At 45.7% G+C, this 15,663-nt stretch overlaps 1 protein-coding gene across 15 annotated transcripts in view; it reads right to left on the bottom strand.

Moving 5' to 3' along the window:
• The window catches only part of BLTP1 (bridge-like lipid transfer protein family member 1), a 381,731-nt gene that overhangs the window by 67,028 nt on the left and 299,040 nt on the right, over window positions 1-15,663 (bottom strand). For all 15 annotated transcript variants that reach the window (XM_069743891.1, XM_069743894.1, XM_069743897.1 and 12 more), the window contains one exon: window positions 9,373-9,432. In XM_069743891.1, the coding sequence (XP_069599992.1) occupies window positions 9,373-9,432 (60 nt within the window). The remainder of the gene's footprint in view (window positions 1-9,372; window positions 9,433-15,663) is intronic.

Raw genomic sequence — 15,663 nt, 5'->3', positions numbered from 1 at the left:
ATCTTCAGGCTAGCTAGTTTCTCAGGCTGTGCCGAGTTGCATAGGGAGCGTTAGGCGCAATCCACGGCTGCCTCTAGTGTGATTGGAGAGGATTAGGGATTGCGGTCAGCAGAGTTCCCACGTCTCAGAGCTCGTTCAATGTTTTTGGGTTATTGTCAGGTCACTGTATGTGCTCTGACCTCCATGTCCATTGTGGTACTGAATTACCTTATCATAACAGTACTGGAGGCCCAAACAGCGTCGGACTGGAGTACCTTGGGCCCACCAGAGAAAAATCATTCTTGGGGCCCACCACGCAGTTTAAAAATACCACCCAGGATAGATTCTATGTACCACACCACACACGGGAGCTGACAGATCCTCTATATACTACACCACACGGGAGAGGGGGCAGATCCTCTGTATACTACACCACACAGGAGAGCTGACAAATCCTCTATATACTACACCACACGGGAGAGCTGACAGATCCTCTATATACTACACCACACGGGAGAGCTGACAGATCCTCTATATACTACACCACACGGGAGAGCTGACAGATCTTCTATATACTACACCACACGGGAGAGGGGGCAGATCCTCTGTATACTACACCACACAGGAGAGCTGACAAATCCTCTATATACTACATCACACGGGAGAGCTGACAGATCCTCTATATACTACACCACACGGGAGAGCTGACAGATCCTCTATATACTACACCACACGGGAGAGCTGACAGATCTTCTATATACTACACCACACAGGAGAGCTGACAGATCCTCTATATACTACACCACACAGGAGAGCTGACAGATCCTCTATATACTACACCACACAGGAGAGCTGACAGATCCTCTATATGCTACACACAGGAGAGCTGACAGATCCTCTATATACTACACCACACGGGAGAGCTGACAGATCCTCTATATACTACACCACACAGGAGAACTGACAGATCCTGTATATACTACACCACACGGGAGAGCTGACAGATCCTCTATATACTACACCACACAGGAGAGCTGACAGATCCTCTATATACTACACCACACAGGAGAGCTGACAGATCCTCTATATACTACACCACACAGGAGAGCTGACAGATCCTCTATATACTACACCCCACAGGAGAGCTGACAGATCCTCTATATACTACACCACACAGGAGAGCTGACAGATCCTCTATATACTACACCACACAGGAGAGCTGACGGATCCTCTATATACTACACCACACAGGAGAGCTGACAGATCTTCTATATACTACACCACACGGGAGAGCTGACAGATCCTCTATATACTACTCCACACCGGAGAGCTGACAGATCCTCTATATACTACACCACACGGGAGAGCTGACAGATCCTCTATATACTACACCACACGGGAGAGCTGACAGATCCTCTATATACTACACCACACAGGAGAGCTGACAGATCCTCTATATACTACACCACACCGGAGAGCTGACAGATCCTCTATATACTACACCACACAGGAGAGCTGACAGATCCTCTATATACTACACCACACATGAGAACAGTAATGTAGGTCCAGTATGTGTAATAAAATACTTACCGGTGGCCATATTCCACTGCAATGAAGAAACAAGCAACAACACAGCGGCAGAAGACGGCGACTGCTGCGTATTTTATTACACACAGGGAAGTTTTCTGTTGGGGGCGAGACATTGTTTTTGTTACTACGATTTTGGGATAGATGTAATGTTTTCATCATTTGTTATAGCTTTTTTTGTGGAATTGTGGTGAACAGAAAAAAGGACATTTGGCATTTGTTTCTTTTTACGGTGTTTTCTGATCAAGTTAATTGTTTTTTATAGTTTTATCGATCAGACTTTTCTGAACCCAGCAATACCAAATATTTGTTGTTTTTTATTTTTAAAATATATTTATTTTCAATGGGATAAAAAGGGTGATTTGAACTTTTAGGAATTTTTTTATTTTCTTTTTCACTGGTACAGTTAGCCCCCTTAGGCTATGTGCACACGTTGCGGATTCTCTGCGGATCCGCAGCATTTTTTGCGGTGCAGAAACGCTGCAGATCCGCAATTGATTTACAGTACAATGTAAATCAATGAGAAAAAAAATGCTGTGCTGTGCCGCAGCAAAAACGCACAAAAAACACTGCGGAATTGCACAAAAAAATGCGACAAATCCGCAGGTGCGTTTTCTGCCAGGAGAGGCTGAATACGTACCATATATTCCTAAGCCTAATCCGCAACGTGTGCACATAGCCTTCGAGGACATGAAGATGCGATCATGCCACAGCATCCCTGCATATAGAAGAAATTATAGTCTCCTTTAAAGCTCGGCTAGAGGAAGAAGACCCCTGGCTGTCATTAAAACCCATCGGCGACCCACGATCACCTCATGGGCACCAATGGGTGAGAGAATGATACGCACGCATGCTGGCATGTGTTATATGCTGCAGTCAGAGATTGACACTGGCATTTAACACGCGCCATACATGTAAGGCAGATGTCGTAAGGCTGTTAATCACCTGAGGACCCCCTTCACCACTGTGTCACCCAGTATCCTATGGGTCCCCTCCCCCACTGTTTCACCTTTAATTTCCTATGGGCCCCCTCCCCCACTGTGTCACCCAATATCCTCCTCCCCCACTGTTTCACCTCTATTTTCCTGTGGGCCTGCTCAGAGAGTGAAAGGGGAGCCACAGTAAGGGTATGTGCACACGATGCGGATTTTGCTGCGGATCCGCAGTATTTCCGCAGCTGCGGGTCAGCAGGAGTTTCCCATGAGTTTACAGTACCATGTAAACCTATGGGAAACAGAAAACGCTGTACACATGCTGTGGAAAAAACCGCATAGAAACGCAGCGGTTTACATTCCGCAGCATGTCACTTCTTTCTGCGTTTTCCGCAGCGGTTTTACAACTGCCCTTACGGAAAACCGCAGTTGTAAAACCGCAGTGGAAAATGCAGAAAAACCGCGGTGAATCCGCAGCGGTTTTCCACTGCGGATTTATCAAATCCGCTGCAGAAAAATCCGCAGTGGACCCAGAATACGTGTGCACATACCCTAAAATAGAGGTAGGGGAGGGGGCCCACAAGAAAATTAGAATATCACTGTGGGCCCCCACCCGTGTCACCTATAGGATGCATGGGGCCCCCTCCCCTCACTGCCTCTACTCAGGGTGCAGGCATCATGTAGTTATTTACTTACAGTCACACTGACTGCAGCCATCAGACTCCCTCTGCTCCACTGCTGCTTGGGTAGGACTGCTGACCAATCACAGCACAGCTCCTTGCCTGAGCTGTGCTGTGAGCTCACACAAAGAAAACTAACGCTGATTGGCTGAATTGCAGCCAATCAGCGTTTACACTGCTGCCCAGGGCATTTTTGAAGAGGAGCAGAGCCGTGGAGCACAGGAAACAGGTGACTGCGGGTGAGCTGTGTGTGGTGTCTGCTCTCAGTCTCACAGTCAGCTGTTCCTCTGACTGCTGGCTGTATTGAGGGTCGGCACTCTGCACACACCGCTCTCCTGGCAGAGGAATGGCAGCGGCAGCAGGTGATGTGAAGGAGCTGCTCCTGCACTTCCCATCACCTGTGCAGTCTGCCAGCCGCTGCGGTGCCGGCTGGGTTTACACTATGAGCATGATGCAGGGGCCGGGCAGGCACAAATGAGGGAGTCAGGGTCTGGGGGCGGGGCCCACCGGAGGATTATCCGGTGTCCCGGTGCCCCAGTCCGACCCTGGGCCCAAAGTACTAATGATTCTCAATAGAGGGAAAAAAGAAGTTCTGAGACCATTTTTTTTTCTCTGCACTGTGTTTTGCCTTTTTTTTCCCCTAGACATTTGGGTGGTTCAGAACACAGGTGTAGCGATGGACATTAAAGGTCTGTCTTCATGTGTGGATCAGCTCACGGCAAGATTACAAAATATTCAAGACTTTGTGGTTCAGAATTCTATGTTAGAACCGAGAATTCCTATTCCTGATTTGTTTTTTGGAGATAGAACTAAATTTCTGAGTTTCAAAAATAATTGTAAACTATTTCTGGCTTTGAAACCTCGCTCCTCTGGTGACCCAGTTCAACAAGTTAGGATCATTATTTCTTTTTTACGTGGCGACCCTCAGGACTGGGCATTTTCTCTTGCGTCAGGAGATCCTGCATTAAGTAATATCGATGCGTTTTTCCTGGCTCTCGGATTGCTGTACGATGAACCTAATTCAGTGGATCAGGCAGAGAAAAATTTGCTGGCTCTGTGTCAGGGTCAGGATGAGATAGAGGTATATTGTCAGAAATTTAGAAAGTGGTCCGTACTCACTCAATGGAATGAAGGTGCGCTCGCAGCTATTTTCAGAAAGGGTCTCTCTGAAGCCCTTATGGATGTCATGGTGGGATTTCCTATGCCTGCTGGTCTGAATGAGTCTATGTCTTTGGCCATTCAGATCAGTCGACGCTTGCGTGAGCGTAAATCTGTGCACCATTTGGCGGTATTACCTGAGCTTAAACCTGAGCCTATGCAGTGCGATAGGACTTTGACCAGAGTTGAACGGCAAGAACACAGACGTCTGAATGGGCTGTGTTTCTACTGTGGTGATTCCACTCATGCTATCTCTGATTGTCCTAAGTGCACTAAGCAGTTCGCTAGGTCTGCCACCATTGGTACGGTACAGTCAAAATTTCTTCTGTCCGTTACCTTGATCTGCTCTTTGTCATCGTATTCTGTCATGGCATTTGTGGATTCAGGCGCTGCCCTGAATTTGATGGACTTGGAGTATGCTAGGCGTTGTGGGTTTTTCTTGGAGCCCTTGCAGTGTCCTATTCCATTGAGAGGAATTGATGCTACGCCTTTGGACAAGAATAAGCCTCAGTACTGGACCCAGCTGACCATGTGCCTGGCTCCTGCACATCAGGAGGTTATTCGCTTTCTGGTGTTGCATAATCTGCATGATGTGGTCGTGTTGGGGTTGCCATGGCTACAAGTCCATAATCCAGTATTAGATTGGAAATCCATGTCTGTGTCCAGCTGGGGTTGTCAGGGGGTACATGGTGATGTCCCATTTCTGACTATTTCGTCATCCACCCCTTCTGAGGTTCCAGAGTTCTTGTCTGATTACCGGGATGTATTTGATGAGCCCAAGTCCGATACCCTACCTCCGCATAGGGATTGTGATTGTGCTATCGATTTGATTCCTGGTAGTAAATTCCCAAAAGGTCGACTGTTTAATTTATCTGTGCCTGAGCACGCCGCTATGCGGAGTTATGTGAAGGAGTCCTTGGAGAAGGGGCATATTCGCCTGTCATCGTCGCCATTAGGAGCAGGGTTCTTTTTTGTAGCCAAGAAGGATGGTTCGCTGAGACCTTGTATAGATTACCGCCTTCTAAATAAGATCACTGTTAAATTTCAGTACCCCTTACCGTTGTTATCTGATTTGTTTGCTCGGATTAAGGGGGCTAGTTGGTTCACCAAGATAGATCTTCGTGGTGCGTATAATCTTGTGCATATTAAGCGAGGCGATGAATGGAAAACTGCATTTAATACGCCCGAGGGCCATTTTGAGTATCTAGTAATGCCATTCGGACTTGCCAATGCTCCATCAGTGTTTCAGTCCTTTATGCATGACATCTTCCGAGAGTACCTGGATAAATTCCTGATTGTGTACATAGATGACATTTTGATCTTCTCGGATGATTGGGAGTCTCATGTGAAGCAGGTCAGAACGGTGTTTCAGGTCCTGCGTGCTAATTCTTTGTTTGTGAAGGGATCAAAGTGTCTCTTTGCTGTTCAGAAGGTTTCATTTTTGGGGTTCATCTTTTCCCCTTCTACTATCGAGATGGATCCTGTTAAGGTCTAAGCCATCCATGATTGGACTCAGCCGACATCTCTGAAAAGTCTGCAAAAGTTCCTGGGCTTTGCTAATTTTTATCGTCGCTTCATCTGCAATTTTTCTAGTATTGCTAAACCATTGACCGATTTGACCAAGAAGGGTGCTGATGTGGTCAATTGGTCTTCTGCTGCTGTGGAAGCTTTTCAAGAGTTGAAGCGTCGTTTTTCTTCTGCCCCTGTGTTGTGTCAACCAGATGTTTCGCTTCCATTCCAGGTCGAGGTTGATGCTTCTGAGATTGGAGCAGGGGCTGTTTTGTCGCAGAGAAGTTCTGATTGCTCGGTGATGAAACCATGCGCCTTCTTTTCCAGGAAGTTTTCGCCTGCTGAGCGAAATTATGATGTGGGCAATCTAGAGTTGCTGGCCATGAAGTGGGCATTCGAGGAGTGGCGTCATTGGCTTGAAGGAGCTAAGCATCGCGTGGTGGTCTTGACTGATCATAAGAACTTGACTTATCTCGAGTCTGCCAAGCGGTTGAATCCTAGACAGGCTCGTTGGTCGCTGTTTTTTGCCCGTTTTGACTTTGTGATTTCGTACCTTCCGGGCTCTAAAAATGTGAAGGCGGATGCTCTGTCTAGGAGTTTTGTGCCCGACTCTCTGGGTTTATCTGAGCCGGCGGGTATCCTCAAAGAGGGAGTAATTGTGTCTGCCATCTCCCCTGATTTGCGGCGGGTGCTGCAAAAATTTCAGGCTAATAAACCTGATCGTTGCCCAGCGGAGAAACTGTTTGTCCCTGATAGGTGGACGAATAAAGTTATCTCTGAGGTTCATTGTTCGGTGTTGGCTGGTCATCCTGGAATCTTTGGTACCAGAGAGTTAGTGGCTAGATCCTTTTGGTGGCCATCTCTGTCGCGGGATGTGCGTACTTTTGTGCAGTCCTGTGGGATTTGTGCTCGGGCTAAGCCCTGCTGTTCTGGTGCCAGTGGGTTGCTTTTGCCCTTGCCGGTCCCGAAGAGGCCTTGGACACATATCTCTATGGATTTTATTTCAGATTTTCCCGTCTCTCAAAAGAAGTCAGTCATTTGGGTGGTCTGTGATCGCTTCTCTAAGATGGTCCATTTGGTACCCTTGTCTAAATTACCTTCCTCCTCTGATTTGGTGCCATTGTTCTTCCAGCATGTGGTTCGTTTACATGGCATTCCAGAGAATATCGTTTCTGACAGAGGTTCCCAGTTTGTTTCGAGGTTTTGGCGAGCCTTTTGTGGTAGGATGGGCATTGACTTGTCTTTTTCCTCGGCTTTCCATCCTCAGACTAATGGCCAGACCGAACGAACCAATCAGACCTTGGAAACATATCTGAGATGCTTTGTTTCTGCTGATCAGGATGACTGGGTGTCCTTTTTGCCTTTGGCTGAGTTCGCCCTTAATAATCGGGCCAGCTCGGCTACCTTGGTTTCGCCGTTTTTCTGCAACTCTGGGCTCCATCCTCGTTTCTCTTCAGGGCAGGTTGAGTCTTCGGACTGTCCTGGTGTGGATACTGTGGTGGACAGGTTGCAGCAGATTTGGACTCATGTAGTGGACAATTTGACCTTGTCCCAGGAGAAGGCTCAACGTTTCGCTAATCGCAGACGCTGTGTGGGTCCCCGACTTCGTGTTGGGGATTTGGTTTGGTTATCTTCTCGTCATATTCCTATGAAGGTTTCCTCTCCTAAGTTTAAACCTCGTTTCATTGGTCCGTATAGGATTTCTGAGGTTCTTAATCCTGTGTCTTTTCGTCTGACCCTTCCAGATTCTTTTTCCATACATAACGTATTCCATAGGTCATTGTTGCGGAGATATGTGGCACCTATGGTTCCATCTGTTGATCCTCCTGCCCCGGTTTTGGTGGAGGGGGAGTTGGAGTATATTGTGGAGAAGATTTTGGATTCTCGTATTTCAAGACGGAAACTCCAGTATCTGGTTAAGTGGAAGGGTTATGCTCAGGAAGATAATTCCTGGGTTTTTGCCTCTGATGTCCATGCTCCCGATCTTGTCCGTGCCTTTCATATGGCTCATCCTGGTCGTCCTGGGGGCTCTGGTGAGGGTTCGGTGACCCCTCCTCAAGGGGGGGGTACTGTTGTGAATTCTGTGGCAGAGCTCCCTCCTGTGGTCACAAGTGGTACTTCGGCTGATTCTCTCTGTGAGCTTCCGTTGGTGGAGGAAAGTGGTACTGCGGCTTCTGAGTTTCCTTCCTCAGGTGATGTGGTGAAGTCGTTAGGTGCTGCTCTATTTAACTCCACCTAGTGCTTTGATCCTGGCCTCCAGTCAATGTTCTAGTATTGGACCTGTTTCCTCCTGGATCGTTCCTGTGGCCTGCTGCTCTGCATAGCTAAGTTCTGCTTTGCTATTTTGTTTGCTGTTTTTTTTTGTCCAGCTTGTCTATTTGTTTTTTCCTGCTTGCTGGAAGCTCTGGGACGCAGAGGGTGTACCTCCGTACCGTTAGTTCGGTACGGAGGGTCTTTTTGCCCCCTTTGCGTGGTTTTTGTAGGGTTTTGTGTTGACCGCAAAGTTACCTTTCCTATCCTCGCTCTGTTCAGAAAGTCGGGCCTCACTTTGCTAAATCTATTTCATCTCTACGTTTGTCTTTTCATCTTAACTCACAGTCATTATATGTGGGGGCTGCCTTTTCCTTTGGGGTATTTGGGGTATGAGGCAAGGTAGGCTTATTTTCTATCTTCAGGCTAGCTAGTTTCTCAGGCTGTGCCGAGTTGCATAGGGAGCGTTAGGCGCAATCCACGGCTGCCTCTAGTGTGGTTGGAGAGGATTAGGGATTGCGGTCAGCAGAGTTCCCACGTCTCAGAGCTCGTTCAATGTTTTTGGGTTATTGTCAGGTCACTGTATGTGCTCTGACCTCTATGTCCATTGTGGTACTGAATTACCTTATCATAACAGTAGACACCGCCTAATGCTCCTGTACAGTACCTCTAGGGATGAGAGCAATGACAAAATGCAAAAGTGACCAAACCGACAGCCAAAAAGGATGAGAACAGAGAAATGGTCTGTGGTCACCACCTGCGGAACCACTCCTTTATAGGGATTGTCTTGCTAATTGCCTCTTATTTCTACCTGTTGTCTGTTCCATTTGCACAACAGCAGGAGAAATTGATTCAGAATCAGTGTTGCTTCATAACTAGACAGGTCGAATTCACGGAAGTGTAATTGACTTGGATATACATTGTGCTGCTTACATGTTCGCTTTATTTTTTCTGCAATGTATGTGCTTGGGCGTATGTATTAAATAGATCAAATTGATGTCACACCGTGTCATCCATCAACATGATTATAAAAAAAAAGCATACACATTTAACATATACATTTATACTGGATACTGTGGTTTGGACTAACAAGGTTGGGCTGTTCCAAACAATGATATCTAGTAAAAAAAAAAAAATAAATGTATGTACCGGTATATGCATTTTTTTTTTTTTTACACTGGATTCATATAGTGACAACTGCCGTTGTCTGAAGCATCCGTTTTAAAGCATTACCTTAATAAAACCCAATTGTCAGAGAAGACGCACTGTCCTCCTACCTGCAGAAGCCAGTCCTGTGGTCCTAGAGCACACCTCATAAGTTCCATCAGGTACCACACCTAGGTATTAATTCACAAAGACATTAGATTTCTCTCACAGAGCTGTAAAAGTGTATTAAATAAAAGCGTTTGCTAGATCTTCATTCTTCAGTGGAAAATGTCTGATAATTTAGTGTTTTTCTAGTCTATATTAAATTGTCTACCAAATAAGCAACTTCTGTCACAGTTGTAAGAAGCTCTTATTAACACCCAAACTGTACACAGAGAAAAGGTAGATAAATGCTTAAAGGGGTTGTCTGGTGTTGTGCTGTTGATAACTTATCCTTAGGATAGGTTAACATTATCAGATCGGTGGGGGTCTGACACCCGGCACCCTCACTATCCAGTTCCGAGTGGATGTAAACAGTGAATAAAGATAGATCAGCACAGCTCTATTTACCATGTAGTGGCCATTTCTGAGAACTGCAGCTCTGCTCATATTTACTTCAATAGGAGCTGGACTACAGTCCCTGAGAATGACCACTACATAGTAAACGGAGCTATGGTGCTTCAGCTGTGTTCACTGTTTACAACCAGCCGCTGGTTGTTGGGGGTGCCGGGTATCAGTCCCCTACTAATCTCATATTTATGAACTATGCTGTGGACAGGTCAACAAAATTGCAAAGCCAAACTACCCTTTAAATGGGGATATCCACTTTTGACAATTCTGATTAGCAACAAAGGTCCATTGAAAACACACTAATCACAAAGAGTCCGTTTGCTGAACTCCCAGTGATTACGGTTATCTGTGGAGAAATTTGGCAAAATTGTTCAATTTCTCTGCAGCGCCACTAAAATGAAAATTAATCATAAATCAGTGTTCATTCATATTATCCAGTTGTCCTTGTAAGGCTGGTGTCATACAACCATGGTCTCTTCTGCATGAACTAGCCACGAGTTTTCTGAGCACAACTCAGCAGCCTTATACCTTTGAGATTGTGGAGATCGGGTCAGGAGACAAGCGGTCAGTCAGTTCATCGTGGCCCTTAGATGCAAGATGTTCCCCCAAGGAAGGACAAGGCAAATCCTCCAGAGTGAGAGATGCATCAAACTTCTGGGCTCAGTGGTCTTGTGCCCAGTACAGCGGCATCACGGCTGTACCCACTGGTCATATGCGCTGTGGTTAGCCTACCAAAACATGCCAGGGGCCGCAGTGGTGGAGAGGCAGCAATAGACAAGTAAAAATTATTATTTTTACAGTGAACAAGTCTCTGGATTAAAAAAAAAACCTGGAAACCCCTTTTCAAAATGTAACTACCATATACAGTTAGGTCCATATATATTTGGACAGAGACAACATTTTTCTAATTTTGGCTATAGACATTACCACAATAAATTTTAAACAAAACGATTCAGATGCAGTTGAAGTTCAGACTTTCAGCTTTCTTTTGAGGGTATCCACATTAAAATTGGATGAAGGGTTTAGGAGTTTCAGCTCCTTAACGTGTGCCACCCTGTTTTTAAAGGGACCAAAAGTAATTGGACAATTGACTCCAAGGCTATTCCATGGACACGTGTGGGTAAACCCTTCGTTATGTCATTCTCAATTAAGCAGATAAAAGGCCTGGAGTTGATTTGAGGTGTGGTGCTTGCATTTGGAAGGTTTTGTTGTGAAGTAAACATGCGGACAAAGGAGCTCTCCATGCAGGTGAAACAAGCCATCCTTAAGCTGCGAAAACAGAAAAAACCCAACCGAGAAATTGCTACAATATTAGGAGTGGCAAAATCTACAGTTTGGTACATCCTGAGAAAGAAAGAAAGCACTGATGAACTCATCAATGCAAAAAGACCTGGGAGCCCACGGAAGACAACAGTGGTGGATGATCGCAGAATAATCTCCATGGTGAAGAGAAACCCCTTCACAACAGCCGACCAAGTGACCAACACTCTCCAGGAGGTCGGCGCATCAATATCCAAATCTACTTTAAAGAGAAGACTGCATGAAAGTAACTACAGAGGGTTCACCGCACGGTGCAAGCCACTCATAAGCATCAAGAATAAAAAGGCTAGACTGGACTTTGCTAAAAAAAAATCTAAAAAAGCCAGCACAGTTCTGGAAGAACATTCTTTGGACGGATGAAACCAAGATCAACCTCTACCAGAATGATGGAAAGAGAAAAGTATGGCGAAGGCGTGGTACAGCTCATGATCCAAAGCATACCACATCATCTGTAAAACACGGCGGAGGCAGTGTGATGGCTTGGGCATGCATGGCTGCCAGTGGCACTGGGTCACTAGTGTTTATTGATGATGTGACACAGGACAGAAGCAGCGGAATGAATTCTGAGGTATTCTGAGACATACTGTGCTCAGATCCAGCCAAATGCAGCAAAACTGATTGGTCGTCGTTTCATACTACAGACGGACAATGACCCAAAACATAAAGCCAAAGCAACCCAGGAGTTTATTAAAGCAAAGAAGTGGAATATTCTTGAATTGCCAAGTCAGTCACCTGATCTCAACCCAATTGAGCATGCATTTCACTTGTTAAAGACTAAACTTCAGACAGAAAGGCCCACAAACAAACAGCAACTGAAAACCACCGCAGTGAAGGCATGGCAGAGCATCAAAAAGGAGGAAACACAGCGTCTGGTGATGTCCATGAGTTCAAGATTTCAGGCAGTCATTGCCAACAAAGGGTTTTCAACCAAGTACTAAAAATGAACATTTTATTTAAAATTATTGAATCTGTCCAATCACTTTTGGTCCCTTTAAAAACAGGGTGGCACATGTTAGGGAGCTGAAACTCCTAAACCCTTCATCCAATTTGAATGTGGATACCCTCAAATGAAAGCTGAAAGTCTGAACTTCAACTGCATCTAAATTGTTTTGTTTAAAATTCATTGTGGTAATGTCTATTACCAAAATTAGAAAAATGATATCTCTGTCCAAATATATATGGACCTAACTGTATACTCGAGTATAAGCCGAGAATTTCATCCCATTTTTTAAGGCTGAAATTGCCCCTTTCGGCATGTACTAGAGTCATACCCAGGGGTCGGCAGGGGAGGTGGAGTGGCAGCTGTCTAAGCATACTCACCTGCTCCTGGCGCGGTCCCTGTTTCCCCGGCGCCGGCAGCTCTTCCTGTAGTGAGCGGTCACATGGTACTGCTCATTACAGTAATGAATATGGACCCCACTCCACTCCCAGAGGGGTGGAGCCGCATATTCTTTACTGTAATGAGCGGTACCATGTGACCGCTCAATACAGGAAGAACCTGCCGGCGCCGGGGAAGCAGGGACCGCGCCAGGAGCAGGTGAGTATAAGCAGTGCGCGATATTCACCTGCTCCCCATTCCACCATCGCCGGCCGTTGCTGCGTCTTCTGCATCCTCTGCACTGACGCTCAGGTCAGAGGGCGCAGTGACGCGATTAGTGCACGCCGCCCTTTGCCTGAGCTGTCAGTGCAGTGGACGGGGAACGTAACGGCGGCTGGCGGCGGTGGATCGCGGAGCAGGTGAATATGGAAAGTGACAGGGGCCTGAGTGTTGTGAATTCCGCTCTTGGGCTCCCTCCGGTGGTTGTAAGTGGCACTTTTGTGAGTTCTGCTCTTGGGCTCCCTCCGGTGGTTTTAAGTGGAATGGCTGCTCCTTGGATTTAGCAGTCAGCAGCTGCTTCCACTGATTGTCTTTTCTGCTCGGCTATTTAGCCTGGCTCTTTCCTTCAGCTTGTGCCACTTGCCAATGGTTCCTGGTTGGATTCACATCTCTTTGGATTTCCCTGTTATCCTGACCAGTTCTGCTAAGCTAAGTCCTTGCTTGCTCTTTTCTGTCCACAGGTTGTGGACTTATCCGTTCTGTGCTTTCTATGTTTGTCCAGCTTGTCAGTATGAATTAATTCTGTGTAGCTGGAAGCTCTGGGAAGCAGATTTAGCCTCCACACCTTTAGTCAGGTGTGGAGATTTTTTGTAAACTCTGTGTGGATTTTTTGTAGTGTTTTATACTGACCGCACAGTATTCCATCCTGTCCTATCTATCTAGCTAGACTGGCCTCCTGTGCTCATCCTGGTTTCATTCTGTGTATGTCTTTTCCCTCTCCACTCACAGTCATTACTTGTGGGGGGCTATCTATCCTTTGGGGATTTTCTCTGAGGCAAGATAGTTTTCCTGTTTCTATCTTTAGGGGTAGTTAGTTCTCAGGCTGTGACGAGGTGCCTAGGGAGTGTCAGGAGCATCCCACGGCTACTTCTAGTGTTGTGTTGAGCTTAGGGACTGCGGTCAGTACAGGTACCACTTCCTTCAGAGCTCGTCCCATGTTGCTCCTAAACCACCAGATCATAACACCTGAGCGACGAGAGGTGAGTATGTGATTTTTTTTTTTGTATCGCAGCAACAGCATATGGGGCAAATGACTGTATGGAGCATCTTATGGGGCATAATCAGCATTTATGGAGAATTACATGGGGCAAATGACTGTATGGAGCATCTTATTGGGCATAATCAGCATTTATGGAGCATTAGATGGGGAAAATGTCTGTATGGAGCATATTATGGGGCCATAATCAGCATTTATGGAGCATTACAGGGGGCAAATGACTGTATGGAGCATCTTATGGGGCCATAATCAGCATTTGTGGAGCATTACATGGGGCAAATGACTGTATGGAGCATCTTATGGGGCCATAATCAGCATTTGTGGAGCATTACATAGGGCAAATATCTGTATGGAGTATCTTATGGGGCCATAATCAGCATTTATGGAGCATTACATGGGGCAAATGACTGTATGGAACATCTAATGGAGCCATAATTAGCATTTGTGGAGCATTACATGGGGCAAATGACTGTATGGAGCATCTTATGGGGCCATAATCAGCATTTGTGGAGCATTACATGGGGCAAATGACTGTATGGAGCATCTTATGCGGCCATAATCAGCATTTGTGGAGCATTACATGGGGCAAATGACTGTATGGAGCATCTTATGCGGCCATAATCAGCATTTGTGGAGCATTACATGGGGCAAATGACTGTATGGAGCATCTTATGGGGCCATAATCAGCATTTGTGGAGCATTACATGGGGAAAATGACTGTATGGAGCATCTTATGGGGCCATAATCAGCATTTATGGAGCATTACATGGGGCAAATGACTGTATGGAGCATCTTATGGGGCCATAATCAGCATTTATGGAGCATTACATGGGGCAAATGACTGTATGGAACATCTTATGGGGCTATAATCAGCATTTATGGAGCATTACATGGGGCAAAAGACTGTATGGAGCATCTTATGGGGCCATAATCAGCATTTGTGGAGCATTACATGAGGCAAATGACTGTATGGAGCATCTTATGGGGCCATAATCAGCATTTATGGAGAATTACATGGGGCAAATGTCTGTATGGAGCATCTTATGGGGCCATAATAAGCATTTATGGAGCATTACATGGGGCACATGTCTGTAAGGAGCATCTTATGGGGCCATAATCAGCATTTGTGGAGCATTACATGGGGCAAATGACTGTATGGAGCATCTTATGGGGCCATAATCAGCATTTGTGGAGCATTACATGGGGCAAATGACTGTATGGAGCATCTTATGGGGCCATAATCAGCATTTGTGGAGCATTACATGGGGCAAATGACTGTATGGAACATCTTATGGGGCCATAATCAGCATTTGTGGAACATTACATGGGGCAAATGACTGTATGGAGCATCTTATGGGGCCATAATCAGCATTTGTGGAGCATTACATGGGGCAAATGACTGTATGGAGCATCTTATGGGGCCATAATCAGCATTTATGGAGAATTACATGGGGCAAATGTCTGTATGGAGCATCTTATGGGGCCATAATAAGCATTTATGGAGCATTACATGGGGCACATGTCTGTAAGGAGCATCTTATGGGGCCATAATCAGCATTTGTGGAGCATTACATGGGGCAAATGACTGTATGGAGCATCTTATGGGGCCATAATCAGCATTTGTGGAGCATTACATGGGGCAAATGACTGTATGGAGCATCTCATGGGGCCATAATCAGCATTTATGGAGCATTACATGGGGCAAATGACTGTATGGAGCATCTTATGGGGCCATAATCAGCATTTTTGCAGCATTATATGGGGCGTATTTTGTATGGAGCATCTTATGGGGCCCATCATGAACTGTATGGACCATTCAATATGGATATTCAAAAACACTTAACCTACTGATGTCTCAATTAATTTTACTTTTATTGGTATCTATTTTTATTTTTGACATTTACTCGTAGCTGCTGCATTTTCCACCCTAGGCTTATA

Source organism: Ranitomeya imitator, chromosome 1 (assembly GCF_032444005.1).
Source record: "Ranitomeya imitator isolate aRanImi1 chromosome 1, aRanImi1.pri, whole genome shotgun sequence".
Taxonomy (NCBI): Eukaryota; Metazoa; Chordata; class Amphibia; order Anura; family Dendrobatidae; genus Ranitomeya; species Ranitomeya imitator.
This window is presented reverse-complemented; position numbering and strand designations above follow the sequence as displayed.